Source organism: Protopterus annectens, chromosome 13.part0, assembly GCF_019279795.1.
Source record: "Protopterus annectens isolate FY-2018-M chromosome 13.part0, PAN1.0, whole genome shotgun sequence".
NCBI classification, from domain to species: domain Eukaryota; kingdom Metazoa; phylum Chordata; order Ceratodontiformes; family Protopteridae; genus Protopterus; species Protopterus annectens.
In genome coordinates this window covers 630584339-630600704 of record NC_056747.1, presented here as the reverse complement: position 1 = coordinate 630600704, position 16366 = coordinate 630584339, and the positions used below count along the sequence as shown (strand labels likewise).

Genomic DNA, 16366 nt, shown 5'->3' with positions numbered 1-16366 from the left:
GGGAGGCCTTCTGGGAGGTCTGATATTAGAAGCCCCTCTGAGGAATTGTTTAATCAAAGGATAAGAGAACAGGGGCAGGTCTGTATTAAAATGAGCTGAAATGGCTGAGGCATGGATTTTAACAGGAGAGAAGGAGAGGCCATTACTGAGTAATTCTGCTAGACAGTCCAGGATGAGAGGGACAGAAGGTTGTGAGGAACTGGCCCTGGAATAGCTCCAGGCACAGAATCTTTTCAATTTCTCTTCATAAGCTTTTCTGGTGCTGGGCCTTCCGGCCTCTGTGATGATGTCTAGGGCCTGCTTGCTTAGCTGAAGCATCTTGCTTACCTTGGGAGTATCAGCCATGCTGATAATTTGAGAGTCTGCAAGTCTGGGTGCAGCATTTTCCTCCCTGCTTGAATCAAGAGGTTTGGGATCTGGGGAAGCTGCCTGGGAGGCTGAGATGTCAGGCTGCGTAGCAAGGGGTACCAATGCTGTCTGGGCTAATCTGGAGCAATTGAGTCCCTCCTCCCTTATCTTGATGAGTACCTTGGGAATAAGAGGCAGAAGGGGGAATGCATACATGAAGAGGGAGGTCCAGGGGAAGGTCAAGGCATCCACCTTCCATGCTAGGTGGTGATACTCCCTGGTACAGGATTTCTTTAGCTGGTGGTTAAGGTACGAAGCAGAGAGATCCACCTCTGGATTTCCCCACACTTGAGTGACTTACAAAATGATCTTTTTGTGGAGTTGCCATTCGTGGGGGTCCAGTAAGTGTCTGCTTAAGTGGTCTGCCAGGGTGTTGTTGATCCCTAGTAGGTATTGGGCTATTAGGTGTAATCCCATGGAGGAGGCAGTCAGCCAGAGGTTCATGGCTAGCCTACACAGAGGTTAAGATTGTGTCTCTCCCTGCTTGTTGATGCACCACATTACTGTGGTGTTGTCTGTTTTGATAAGGAGAACCCCTGGCCTGAGATGGGGTTGGAAGGATGTCAGAGCCCTTTGCACTGCCATCATTTCCTTCTGGTTGACATGTAAGGGAAGGTGTTGGGCATCCAAATGATCTTGGGAGCACCTGCCTTTTAGGTGGGCACCCCAAGCAATGTCTGAGGTGTCTGTGGTGATGGTCTGCCTGGTAGGGCAGATGATGAAGGGGAGACCCTGGTTCTTGGCACAGTCCCCTGCCCACCAGAGAAACTTGGCCCTTATACAGGGGATCAGAGGAAGAGAGGTCTCTAGAGGCTGTGAGTGTTGACACCAAAGGTTCTTTAGATACCACTGAAATTTCCTCATGTGAAGCCTGGCCAGAGAGATTAGAAGGATGCAAGATGCCATGTACCCCAAGGCTTGCAGGAACTTCCTCATTGTGAGGTGACTTTTGGATGCCAGCTGGGTAAAGTAGAGAGACAGGAAGCTCTGCTTTTCTGGAGATAGGAAGGCCATTTGGGATGTTGTGTCCAGCAGTGCTCCCAGGAAAATGATCCTCCTAGAGGGTGTTTGCTTTGATTTCTTCTCGTTGATGGTGAACCCCAAGGAAGTTAGGAGGGCTTTGACAAAGTGGAGGTCCTGGAGCAGCTTTTCTTTGCACTCTGCCTGAATGAGGTAGTCATCCAGATAAGGATAAATCTGTATATTTCTCTGTCTTCAAAATGCTATTACCGGGGCCAAACATTTGGTGAAAACCCTGGGAGCAGTAGAAAAGCCAAAGGTAAGAGCAGAGAACTGAAAGTGCTGTGAGCCTGCTCTGAAACACAGGAATTCCCTGCAGGACTCCCTTACAGGGATGTGGAGGTAGACATCTTTTAGGTCCAGGGCCACTAACTAGGCATTTTTTGTCAGCATAGGCAGTAGCTGCTGCAAGGTTAGCATTTTGAATTTGGGGACCACCAGGGAGGTGTTCAGAATGGACAGATCCAGGATGGGGCACCAAGTGCCCTCCTCTCTGGGAACCAGTAATAACCTGGAATAAAAGCCTTTGCCTGTTTGATCTGTGGGAACAGGTTCTACTGCCCCCTGGGATATGAGAGTTTGGACTTGTTTTAATGCCTCTGCCCACTGGTTTGGAGGTAAGTCTGAGTACCCTCTGGGAATAGGGAGTTCGTTGAAAGTTAATTTGTATCCCTGAAAAATTATCTTTAAGACCCATTGGTCCTTTGTTACAGACAGCCAATTTTCTCTGCAGAGGACAGCCTTCCTTTGGAGTGGTTGGTTGAAAAAAGTTAATTTGTATCCCTGAAAAATTATCTTTAAGACCCATTGGTCCTTTGTTACAGACAGCCAATTTTCTCTGCAGAGGACAGCCTTCCTCCGAGCTTTTGGTGGGAAAAAGGGAGGGGAAGTCATTGATAGTTTTTTCCATAGAGGGATAGCTAAGAATTACCTGCCTCAGAGGCGGAAGTGGTCCACTGTTTGGTTCTTTGTTTTCCCTGGGATAGGGACATGGGTGGCCTGTCCCTATGTGGTTTAGCTTGCCCATCTGCTGGGCGCAGGAAAGGACCAGTGTTTAGATGGAAAATTCCTGCTGAATCTAGGAGGTCGAACCTGAAAGAAATCTTTTACTGTTTACATAGATTTTGCTTTGCCTTCCATCTTTTAAGCACCTCTTCTGCTTTCTCTCCAAACAACAGGTCTTTATCCAAGGGTGCATCAATTAATTTAGAGTTGACATGATCAGGAAGAGGTTGTTCCCTCAACCATGCATGTCTCCTAATGACAGATCCTGACACTGCTACCCTGCTAGAGGTTTCTAGTGCATCATATCCACAGTGTAAAGAGTGCTTTGCCACTTGACAAGTAGAGTGCAATAAATCTGTTAACTCCTTAGAATTGGCACAGTCAGGAAAGGTAGAAATATTTTGCTTTAATAATTCCAAAGTGTGCTGTTGATATTTTAACATATGGAACTGACAGTTGAGAGCTCTGATAGCTAAGGTTGCAGAGGTGTAACCTTTTTTACCCCATCTTTTCAGAGCTCTGGCATCCTTATCAGAAGGTGTAGGATTCTTTGCAGAACTAGCCCTGACTCCTTTAGGTCTTGTGTAATGACTTCCGGGTCTGCAGCAGGATTTCTGTACAGGTGTTTGTGAGAGTCTGGTACTCTGTAATACCTGTCTGGTTTACTGGGAGCAGGTGGGAGGGGGTCAGGGGCTAAACTGGATTCATGGAAAACATCATCCACCACTTTTAAAATAGGGAGGGATGGCCAGGGGTCTGTGTTGGGGCAGGTCTAGAAATTCTCTTAGCCTTTTTGCAGACTGAGGGAAATCTTGAGATTCCCATTGGAAATGTTCCCTAAGGGTGTGGAGGGTTTCCCCAAAGGAAAAGGTTTTTGGTGGGGAGACAGAAGGGATGGATTCCTCTGCATCTGAATCCTCATAAACAGTCAGAGATTGTTGTTCCTCTTCAAAATCTGAATAATCAAATTCCTCAGAATCTTGCTCTGTCAATAGTTCAGGAGAAGGGTGTCTTTTCCTTTTAGAAGTTGTGGCTTGACTGCCCCTGATAAGGGAAATAAGATCTTCTACCATCTTAAACATTTGGGCCTGGGGTGGAGGGGCTGGAGTAAGATGGTGGCTAGACGTAGATTTTCTTGGGGTGGCCTGGCTTCTAGGCCTAAGGGTATTCATCGGTCTGAGAGAAATGGTAGTCAGGTGTGAAGGTGTCGGTTTCTGACCAGAATTAGTAGTGCAGAAGACCTCCTCGAAAGCCGGTGCCTGAGTTGCTGCACCGGACCCAACCGAGGCAGAGACAACAAAAGGCTCTGAAGACAAAGAAGATTTTTGCGGCATACCGGACTCTGAAATGGTCTCGGTAGAGGCCTGCTTAGCTATCGCATCGGGCATCAGGGGTTTCTCCAGGTAAAAAACTTTCAGGTATACCCTACGATTTTATCTGCTCACACATCAACAATGCTATAAATAGTACAGACAAGGATTAGTGACACAAGGTATTTGTGATTTCCCACCTTTCAAATGAGAATGGATAGAATCAAGGTGGCTAGTGTGAGGCATTAATTAAATGCTTGGGGATATCAAGTCAACTTAGTCAACAAGGAAGATCAAAGCTGTTAGACAGAATAAATGCAAGCAAGAAATTAGGAACAAATATAGGGAGTTTGAAAGGGGGACTTAGCGAAAGGATGTGACAAACTATTTGATCAGATTTTTAAAATATCTAAAGGAGAGGGAAGCAAGATTATCTCAAGAAAGGAAATGAAGGGTGGAGCAGCTTTAGGGAGAAATTGAAAGAATTGGAAGATCTTTTAAAGATAAATGAAAAAAAGAGTTGTTGTTATCAGGGACATACCTCGCAAGTGTACCTCATTATGAGGAACATTCCTCATTTGGGGTCTTAAAAAGTTCATGTTCCTCGAAGTTCCACATTGAAAGGATCTGCCACACATTCAGTGTTAACAAAATTTTTAATAGATATCCATGATAAATAGAAATGAATTATATTAATTCATTAAAATAATTATTCCATAAGTAAAATATCACATTTTAACCATCCTATGAGCTTCCTAGCTGAAGTTGTTAGTAGCCTCTTCATAAGTGTTCCACATTTTGCCCATTTGTTCCACATTATGAGAGCTGTTGTTCCTCATTTTGTAGATGGAAGGTTGAGAGCTATGATCAGGGATGTTCATTCACTATTTTATGTGGTTAAGGTTTATTGCAGAATAAAATGTTTTACAAACGCACGATGCATCGGAGACCATCCAGGTGCAATTAACCATAGGCAAGACTGCTCTGCAATTTGTAGCATGTTACAGGCCACCCTCTCAAACTCAGGAACCTCACATGGCCTTCCTGAAAACATTGGAGGGGATAAATGTATCTCCAAACACCATCATACTAGGTGACTTCAACTACCCTAATATAGACTAGGAACACTACTCAAGCCCGAACACTCTAAACCAAAGATTCCTGGAGTTCATAAACTCAAATGCCATGGAACAACTAGTCACCATCCCCACAAGAGGAGAAAACATACTTGATCTCATCATCACGAACATGGGATCAAAATGTTCACACCGGAAGTATACCCCTCACTGGTGAGATCAGATCATAAACTAATCTCGCTGGAGGTCCTCATCCCGCCCCACCTGAAACAAAAAGACCACAGTGAAAAACTTCTCAAAAGCCGATTTCACACTTCTAAAACTAGTGTGGTCTCCTTTAAGGCCCCTGAGCCAGTGGTAAACATTACTCAAACCACTGAATCACTTACAAATGCCTTCTACCAGCACCTACAGGACTGCATGGATCAGGCAATCCCAAACAAAGCTAAGACTCTCTGTACCAAAGGCAAGCGTCCAGTCTGGTGGACCCCAGCCATAAACAAGCTCTACAACAAAGGAGGAAGCTACTACAAGATAGAGCAAAATCCTTGAAAGGTAAGACACCTTTGATCATTATAAGTAAAAACTAAGAGCTCTCATAAAATCATCCAAGGCAAATTTTGAGAGAAAATGCCATCGCCAAGGACTCTAAAGACAATCATAAGGCCTTCTTTAGCTATGTTAGAAACCTAGGAGGAAACTCCCAGATATGCTCAGAATTAGTTCAAAATGATGTGAAAATTACTGAACCTACACACATTGCCAATATACTGGCTGACAGGTTCAGTGCAAACTCCCCTGCCCCCAAAAGGAGAGATATCTATTCCAGAGGATTGTAGCCCGCCAAACATCTCCAACGCCCAGGTGAGAACTGCCCTCACTAAGGCAAAAAACACAGCATCCATGGGACCGGATGGTGTCCCCGGCTGTGTGCTTCACGAACTCAACGAGGAATTAAACCCACAGTTAGGACAGCTGTTTAATCTTAGCCTCACCTCAGGATACGCCCAAGGAGTGGGGCGACGCCACTGCGGGCATGGCACTAATGGTCCCACTTCATAAGGGCGGTGCCTCCACAGACCCTGGAAATTACCGCCCATTAGCTTGACAAGCCTTATCTGCAAAGCCATGGAGAGGATCATAATGGCACTCATAAATAAAGACATAGGGAACTTGCAGACTTTGGATCCAACCCAGTTTGGCTTTGTCAAAGGCAGATCCTGCCTCTTAAACTTGGTTGACTTTTCGAGACAGTCACCAAGGCCATTGATGAGGAAAGGCAGTCCATACAGCCTACCTCGACCTGGCAAAGGCCTTGACACAATACCCCACTCAGGTATCATCGAAAAACTCATCAGCTTGAATGTAAACCCATACATCACAAGATGGGTTGCAAACTGGCTAAGTGACAGAACCCACAGGGTCAGAGTTGCTGGAGCCATGTCAGACTCAAAGCCTGTCACAAGTGGTGTCCCACAGGGCTCAGTCCTGGGTCCACTCTTGTTCGGCATCTACTTTTCTGAAGTACAAGCAAACACAGGAGGGTTATGGCTGACAAAGTTTGCAGATGACTGCAAACTGGGCCATAGTCGAGGCGCCAAACACATCTGACACAGATATCCTCCAGAAGGGCCTCACAGAAACGGATAACTGGTGCCAGAGCCATGGCCTGAAGTTAAACGCCAAAAATGCATAGTCATACCCCTTCGAGAAAACAAGGTACCCCTAGCTACCATATAGGTGGCAATCCACTGAGCACAGAAAAAGTCATCAGGGATCTGGGGACCCAGGTTGACAGTAGCCTTTCGTTTGACACTCATGTTGCTAAAGTAGTTAGGAAAACCTTCTATATCGCCCACCTGATCATGAAGGGATTCACATCTAGATCAAGGAAGGTCATCGTCCCCCTGTACTCATCACTCATTAGACCTATGATTGAGTACAATGCCCCGTTCGGAATGTATCTGACCAGACACCTGCTGCAGCTTGAAAGGCCCCAAAAGTTCTTCACCAAAAGGATAAAAAATATGTCTTATGCTGCCCGACTGAAAGAACTCCAGCTCTATTCCGTCTCATACCGCTTGCTCAGAGGTGACCTGTGCCTGACATATAAGGCCATGTCAAACCCAGATTTGATGAATATGCTTCACCTCAAAAATCTAGATCCCTCAGAACCACATGGGAGGGCGGAGACTTAAACCTTGACCACGGTTATAAATAGAACGTGCTGGAGGGACAGATTCATCACCCAGAGACTCCCTATGCTGTGGAACAAAATCCCGGTACATGTGAGGCAGAGCACCTCTCTGGCCTTGTTCAAGAGGAATCTTGACCAATGGATGGGAGATTGCAGATATACCCCAGGGATTACTTCAGTGTCACTGCTTGACAGAGGCACAGCAAAATGATAGGCATAGTTTTTATTCAAACTAAAGGGGTGGCGAAAGCCACATAACTATGGGCTAGGCTTATAAATGCCCTTGGGCAGATAGCCTAGTATGAACCTATGAACCTATGAAACCTATGAACTCATTCATATTTATTTTTATTGACAGTGGGATATAATATCAAGTTTTTAAGCAATGTATTTATTTATATAATATTTTAATTGAGATACATATATATATATATATATATATATATATATATATTAAACTATATGTTTTTAGGTTGTTTGATTTTTATACTTTTAAGGTAGGGTTGTGCAATCTTGTTTTAATTAAATAATTGCTTTTAATTAGTGTTGTATAAAAGGAGTATGACTTGGAACTGTGGGATACATCTGATGAAGTCTTTTTTTTAGGATGAAAAGGCAATTTGTTGGGCATTTATGTAATTTATATTGTGTAGTTTCCGTGCTTTTGGAGCAATAAACTACCTTTCTACTCGTGCTGAGTGTTGGATGTCCTTCCAGAGTGCCTGTTTTCTACGTTATTACTAAAACTGTGTTATATGTTGTGGGATTCACAAAATGTACTTAATTGAAAAGTTCAGTTAGCACGGGGAGGGGGGGGGTGTACTCGTTAAATTACATACATTTTTTAATTTTAAAAACAGCCAAATTAAAAAATGGTATCAAAGTTGATATTGATCACTCCACCCCTTATGGCTAAAGGCAGACTTGGTATCAATGGAATTGGTGTTGAACCTGCCGGATTCAGTGATCGTATTGATTTGGGTGGCATCAAACACAAAGACTAGGATACCAAAATGTTAGTCCTAGTCAATGTTGATGCACCTGCCCACAGTGAATCCTGTGCCTGCATGATGTCTACTGACCTCATTGGTCTCATGCCCTAAACAAGGACCAGCAGGAACCTTGTGAAAAAGTAAATAAAATTAAGGGGTCCCTGTCCACACTAGAAACACAGGGGGAAATAACAAGACCAGTCTGGACCTGTTCCTGCAGCAATGCCTTTCATAATTTTGCACTAATCAATAACCAGAGTAATCAAATGACTACCATGAGATTAAAAATACCTACCTGATGTGATAGATCCAATGGATGAAGGTGTAGAGGTATTTAACCTGCACAACTTAGCTTCAAGCAGTGAAGAAAGGCAATCTCATCTAAGAATTACACAACCTCCACTCCACACACCTTCAGATAGAAACAACTCTGATCCAAAACAATACCAAAACAGCAAAATCTTCAGAAGTCAGGAATCGAAAAACAGGAACCAAAGTCAAATCCAAAAGCAAACTCTTTATTCTCCAGCATCTCGGTGTAACCACCTTTCAAGAGTATACATTCTCACTGAAAGAATGGATATATATATATATATATATATGTATATATATATATATATATATATATATATATATATATATATATATATATATATATATATATATACTCATAGCAATTAATTAAGCAATTAATTAAACAATTATGTTCAAAAAAGTTTTAAAGCAGACACCTCCAGTTTATTTCATTATTCAGTCCACAGGGTGTCGTATTGTATTTCAAAATAAAAATACTTTCCTTATATTGTAAGTTATATTTCAAAGCATTTTCATCATTACAAAGACATTTCACACTTTCTAAAACTGTTCCTGTTAAAAATGAAGCATCACTATTATGATAAACACTAAAATGTGTGGCAATAAATTTATTTTCCCTTTTATGTCTTATGTCTCTAATGTGCTCACCTAACCTAATTCGATTCCTGACTTCTGAAGATTTTGCTGTTTTGGTATTGTTTTGGATCACAATCTCATCTAAGAAGTCCAGGTCTTTTCTTTCTAACTATGCTCTCAGCCAACTTAGAAATTTCAGAATGCACATCAGTCATGTCAGAAGTCCTGCTGTTTTTGGCAGGGAACAGAACTGATTCCCCTGAGGTCCAAGATTTATGGATATCCTTCCTTCTATTTTGAGACTTTTCCTTGGATTTTGATTTTCAGAACTCTGGGGCTGCCTCTTTAGAATCCTGTGATGAAGAAGGCTAACCAGGGAAATAACTCTCATTAGGTAATAACTCTTTTAAGACAAATTATTTCTCCTATCAATACTTGCTTATTGAATGCTTAACATATCTGACAATCAAGAGATTAGTACCTAAACTCATCATGCTGAGCATTTCTGCCCTAAGGAGGAATTCTATTTCAACAGGACTGATATTTATTAAAACCTACCTGTATATAAAGTCACATATGTACCTTAACCAACAGAAAACTGCTACAGCTACAGACAAAACCACGCAAATCCACAGTTATTCAAAATTTAAATGCCAGCTACAGAGATACCTGTACTACAAGAAAGAAGAAAGGTGAAAATGCATGATAGTATGCTGCAGCCAGACGGGGAGTAAAGCTCTCAATGCAAAACTGCCAGAAGACAGGAAATAACTAAAGATGATAGGAATCAAAAGAAGTCACAGCACTAACACACAAAAGACAAAGTGACTTGAAAGGAAACCAAAATCCTTGCAAGCAAGATAAGAAGCTTGAGGTCATTTCTCTTTGTGAGCTCAGAAAGCAGCAATAGAGACCTAGAGAGTTAGATATATGTGCAGTGCATTGTGGGTAAAGGGGAGGAGTTTGGGCCTCTGAAAGTTTTTAGTGCTGAGCTGACTCAGACCTATGGTCTGAGTCCTAACAGTTTTGAAGAAGATGGACTGGGTCATACTAGACACAAAGTTATCCAAAGTTCTAATGGTGAAGAATCAGTGGATAATAAATATCTGAAGACTCTCAACAGATTTATATGAGACTGCCTACATTCTCACACAACACTAATGCAAATGAACAGAGATGCAGTATACCAGGAAGCATAACAGCACAGCTACAGAAATTGAGACAACTCGTTCTTATTCTCACACAGCCTAAAACTTGCTAAAAGTTAACATTCAGACTTCACCATATCCTAGGTAGCATAGTGACACCTAAACTCATAACACTGATAAGTATCTGTCTTACTATGACAAAGGAGAAAAAAATCAAGATGTTCAGGTTAAAACCCAGCTGCAAGATACCCCTCCCTCCTAGCATCAACTCACAACACAAAGTTATATCATACTGCTGAAGGTCTGAGGAGCTTCCTGACAATACGTGATTTACACTGAAGTCTAATATGTGGCAAAGGGAATTCTCTCAATCTATTTTAGAAAGAAACAGCATTGGTAAAGTAAAGGACCATGAACAAGGACAACACTGCAAAGACTGTATATAATTAAACTGCACTTTTAGTGAACAGCCCTATACTACAAAATTATACATAACTTGTCTTTGTAGGTGTATTTGGTCACTCCCATTCTTCTACTTCCTGGCCAGTGTTGCTGGACTCTGTCCTTATAAATTCATGCCACCTGGAACCCTTTAGCAACTTAAAATTACATTGTGTTTACCTAGCCTAGAGGTTTCATCTGGAAATCTTTCACTTTGTGCACAACTCAACAGGCTGCCATTTAGCAGTGTGTTGGGATCTCCACTATGGTCTTGTCCTCCTTGGTTCTTTAAGAAATGTTCCTGCTTTTTATGTTTCCTATGCAAGGCACACACATACACAGATGATCACCCAGAAAAAGATTACTCCGCATGTTTCACTGGATGGTTGCCTTGACATACTCCATTCTAATGGTGGAAGCTACTTACAGATCTTCTAGTCACCATCAGGGGGTCAGTGCTACATAAGTTTCCAATCAAAACCATGGGAATGTTTGATCCTTCCCTTCGCAGTCAGACAACGAACACCCGGGATCCATCTTGTAACCTGGTTCACCAGCATCTCTGACAGAAAATCACACTCAGCAATATCGGAGCTATAAACATTTTAATAAAACAACAAAGTCATTTTTGAAGACTGACTATCTGTTATCAGTCAGCAGGATGCTATTATCCCAAACTTCTCTTCAAGCACACATCACCACAAGCACAGACAAACCAAATACCAGTTTGAGCCATCAAAGTCTGCATTCAACCCTAGAGTTCTTGACCAGCAACAGTACCAATTTGTCATGATACAAGGGACAGCAGCATATTACCATCATGACAATGCCATCTTCCTTGTGTGTTACATAGGTTTAAGGTGGGGAAGAAATGAATGGCATACCTTTGTGCGTTCCTGGGGGGGGGTCAAAATTCCTTATTCACTTCCTGCTTAGATTCTGAACTGCACATATCAGCAAAAACATATTTCTTCTCAGCTGCATGCGACCATTCTGAGGAAACCCAAATTATGTAGTCAAGAAATGGATTTTATTGGAATCCGGAAAAGTCAGTGGCTAAGAAACTCTGAATACCAGTCCATTACCCATGTTAATAAGAGTCACAGATTCGTTCACTCACGTATGGTACATGCTCTATACACCTTGGTAAAATGGTCCTTAAAAACACATGCACCCAGTTAAATGGTAACAAAACAGCAATATTTTTATGGCCTTTTTTAATTTTAGCTGAAATATTTTAAAGAATATAGCTTATTTTATAGTTAGAATGGCTTTATCACAACACTCCACAATGTGTTTTTTTACTGATATAATAAGACTGCCTCGGTAATGCATGCATACAGCCACTGGCATTGTTGACCAGGATAGTCTGACTGGGTGGAGCCCATTTTCAATGAAGGAATGGGGAGAAATGCTGCAGATTCCACTAAATAATTAATGAAACAATGCATAGCAATTACATACAAACTTGAACAATATGCTGAGCAGGCTACAGATACAGTACTAAAAGAGCTGTGCTGAACAACCCAAAGCTGCAGAAGTAAAAGGTCTACAACAAATATGCATAGGGTTAGACAATTCACCCAAGGGAAAAAAAAGCCATATGCATGATGAACATACAATATCAAGATCTTCCTAGTACTGTTGTACCAGCTTCTACAAAATATGTACTTGGATAGGCTTGCTAATATGCAAGGGAGTCCAATGTGAAAACGTAATTAGGATTTTGCTTATGATGTTATCATGGTTGCTTAGAAATTACGGAATGAAGCACAGGAGGAGGAAAAGGGGAAAGAGATTCGTAAGGGAGCATGGCAGTGGGGACAGAATGGGTACTGGGGGAATTAGTGGAAATGGAGGGAAGAGGAAGCTTACAGATTCACATGGGCATCATAAAAATGACAAAATCTGAAGAAAAAAATGACTGTAGGGTAAAAGGTAAAGCTATAGCAAGGGTGGGGTGAATGGCATAGCTGTCCAAGGAACAAGTTGCTGGGAGGATGTGATTGCAACAGGTGCTGATTGTCCCCTGAAAGCAATAGAGAAGTAATTGTAATCATTTATGCAGCAGTAGTCTCAAATCTGCTTAAATGACAGTTTGTGTATGGATCTGTAGCAAGGAGCTATCATAAATCTTTGTGACACTTTAGCAAAGAGTATTTGTAAAAGTTCAGCAAAGAGCTATAATGTATGTACACTAATAGGTTTTTGCTGATCCTGACTGCCTCAAAAAAGTAGTACAGTAGTAGCAGTAAGCATTTAAGCAGCAGGAAACCTGCAGCTACTTAACTGACAGTCTCTTCTGTAGGGAACTATAGCAGACAAGCTGTTGTAGCCTGTTGCTACACATAAAACGTGGTTATAAAAGTGTTGCAGAGCTATTATTTATTTATTGCCTTTGTTTACTGGGGTTGTACAAAATCGCCCATACAAGTCCACCTTTCAGCAGAGGCCAGGGAAAAAAATTCCATAACAAAAACAGAAAAAAAAAACATTTATATGTACATCACGGTTGAGCTAGCAAGATAATTAGGCAAAAGATGTGCCAGGTAAAATATTTCATATTTACATTGTTTACATAAAGATATACATGCAAAATAAACACATCTTACAATGAGGTAAAAATAATGCAATGCTAATCAGTCAATAAATGCCAAGAGCAATTTTCAATATTTGATGTTCCCAGAGTAGTAGTAATGTAATCGGTTCCACAATATAGTGCTTTGATCATTAGGAAGGTAGATTGATGTGGAGGCAATTATGGAAGAAGTGAACTTCAAAGTTAAACAAGAGGGGAAGATGTAATTTGAGTAGACTAATCACAAGTGACTGTAAGAAGGAGAGAGGAATATGTAAGCAGCAAGTGTAGATATTACTTAGTCAGCCAGTTTGGATTGAGTATTGACATAATCTAGCATTTAGGATATTAACATGGTGGTTTCTGGTTTACTGCATGTTTCCCTAAGTGGTCTGCATATGGTATTCTGGATCTACTTCATATGGTCGACATTTCAGAATATCGGCATTCATATGGCTGAGACCATATGATCGACATTCGATATGTCGACCATAGAAGAAAAAATAAAAACCACAAAAGAAATCTTACCTTCACGCTGCACATCCCTCCCGGAACTTAAATATACCAACTCCGAGATCGCACTACAGTGCAGAAGATGGAATTCTTTCCATTCTGCATTGCACAGAGATGCCGGTTCCGCATGGTTGACATTTCGAATGTCGATCATACTGTCTCAGCCATATGAATGTTGACATTCTGAAATTTCAACCATGTGAACCCGGTATTCTATATTTTGGAGATATAATTATAGAAGAAAACATCCCCTGATAAGTTCTAGGATTTAAATTGTTGAACCAGGAATTTATTTTTTAGAACAGACAGGTTTGCAAGGGTTATATTACTCCAGGAGGGTATTCACACAAGGGCATTTATTTGGGTGATGAAAGATGGAGTACGTTTTTAGCTGCATGAATTTAAGCTAGTTTATTTTTGAGAGTGCAAGCCAATGATGGGATCTGTTAAACAAATTATCAGTGAATTTGGCAATTTTATTTTAACATTGTTCAACTTCCTAAGAGGATGTTACATAGGTAAATGAGAAAAGGGGTAGTGTATAGGAGAATTGTTAGGAGATATGCACGTATAGTAGTTACAAACTAGGCCAGTGAGAAATCGCTTGGCTCTGTATAGAGCTCCAAGCCTTTATATTACATTACTTATCATTAATTGTTACACCAAGTAATGTGGGCTTGGAAACCTGCTCAAGTTTAATGTCTTGAGCAGAGGAAATACTAAAACTATTTGAGTTTTGGGAACTGGTTTTAGACAGGAAGAGCTTCAATTTATTTATTTATTTTTTTAGCATTATGCATAAGGTGAATGTTATCTGCCCATTGTTCTACTCAGTCATGGTTTCTACTTGTCCCAAGGAGGGGTGGTGCAAATGACTGTAGTATCATATGCATCATAGTGGATGGAGATGTGGCAGTGTAAAGTTTATTTTATAATTATATATATATATATATATATATATATATATATATATGTATATATATATATATATATATATATATATATATATATATAAATATATATAAATATATACGTGTGTGTGTGTGTGTGTGTGTATTGAATAGCAATGGTCTAAGAATGGACCCTTGGGTACAACTATAGAGGCTGGGAGGAAGGAGGAACAAGTGTTTTGTCACATTACTGCTTGAATACAATTATTTAGGTAGTTCTTGACCATGATAATGTTGTGTGAGATAAGTTCTGCTAGGGTTTTAATCAGTTTTGAGTATTGAACAGTATCAAATGTTTTGGTGAGGGCTAAGTAATGGCTGAGACTAGTTTGCCTGCATTACCCAGTTAGTTAACGTTGTCTTGAAATGACAGCAGAGCAGTTGTGGTGCTGTGGTGGAACTGGAAACCATGTTGGGTAGGTGAAAGAAGACTACTGTTGAGCAGACATTGAAGGATTTGAGTGTGCATGCAAAGCTCCAAGATTTTTCAGAGATGAAGATGTATAGCCATGGATCAGTAGTTACCTAGGCTAGCAGAGTTTCCTCCTTTATGTAGTGGCATGGTGTATGATTGTTTCCATATTTCAGGAACATATGACTTGGTAATGGAACTGTTTATGAGGACAAAGACTAGAACTGCTAAGGCCTCCGCTGCTACTTTCAGCTGTTAAGAGAACTTGACTTCACTTTAAGGAAATGTTTTTTGTTGGATGGAGTAGGGATCCTTTTTGGTGTAAATGTGCTTTTTTGGGGTATTTTTCTAGGTTTAGCAAAGCAAGGTTGAGAACCTGCAGATCTGCTTAGAGTGGCTGCTGTGTTGATGACATGGGAGTTAAAACAAGTTTGCTATAGAGCTATCAATATCCCTTGGCATAGGACTAAATAGTTCTTTTTTTCTGCCAGGGTAAAGGGAGCTGTCAATAGTGGACCACAAAGTTTTGGGATTTATCTGAGAAGTTACATAGTACCATAGAGGTATGTAGGTCTTGGCAGCTTGGAAGAGTTTTGATATTCTGCCAGATTTTCCAAGCTTTCTCACCAAGTCTCATGAGTTGTTTAGTGGTGTGACATAAAGAGGGTGCATATTTAGATTTTATGAATGCTTCCCAAATGGTGCTCTTTTATTAAGTTTAAGAAGACTCAATAAAAGGGGGAGGGTAGTGGCTCCATCTAGTGGTAGCTGTTTTAAGCAGTGCCAGTTAACCTGATGCAAGGCATTGGATAAATAGCTGGCAGTGCATTTACTAAGGTTTATAATGATGAGAATTAAATTGGGCCTTTATTCCTTCCAATGCTAAAGATGAGGTGGTGAACACTATAAGAAAGAATGCCTGCTTGAATTATTTTATTGGGGCAGTAGTATCTACCCTAAAACTGATGTAGAGTTGTTGACCTTGAAATGTCTGGCTGGATTTGAGAGAAATTGTAAAGAATGAGGTAATAGTTGGTACAGGTGTGTAATGCACCCCAATTTATATTAACATCACAAAGTATGACAGTTTCTAGTTTAATGGAACACCCAGACCATGAAGGCTTTACTTTCCAGAGAATGTCAAACATGGGTATCCTTCAAGGGAGCAAAACTGACACAATGGAGAAAAGAATTACACTGGCAAACCAAACTTGAAGCATGTAAAAGACCAATACTCAACTCATCCTGCTCCATATGCAGCAACCTTAGCCAGGAAACTGAACCACAAGAAGTTCTACTGACATTTGCTTAAGGAACATATTTTAATGGGGAGTGGATTGATGTTTTCAACAGGCTTATCAGTGAAGTTTATAACCAAACATGGTAGGCAGAGAGAGGGCATATAGGATGGGAACCCTACTCATA

The 16366-nt window shown here is 40.9% G+C and overlaps 1 protein-coding gene across 10 annotated transcripts in view; it reads right to left on the bottom strand.

The window, feature by feature from the left end:
• Positions 1-16366, bottom strand: part of LOC122787535 (aldehyde dehydrogenase family 3 member A2-like) — a 644066-nt gene that overhangs the window by 61917 nt on the left and 565783 nt on the right. For 9 of the 10 annotated variants that reach the window (XM_044054295.1, XM_044054301.1, XM_044054296.1 and 6 more), the window contains one exon: positions 11373-11481. The exons of the other annotated variant lie outside the window; for it this stretch is intronic. In XM_044054295.1, coding sequence (XP_043910230.1) covers positions 11410-11481 — 72 coding nt within the window. In that variant the 3' untranslated portion in view covers positions 11373-11409. The remainder of the gene's footprint in view (positions 1-11372; positions 11482-16366) is intronic. 10 annotated transcript variants of the gene reach the window in all.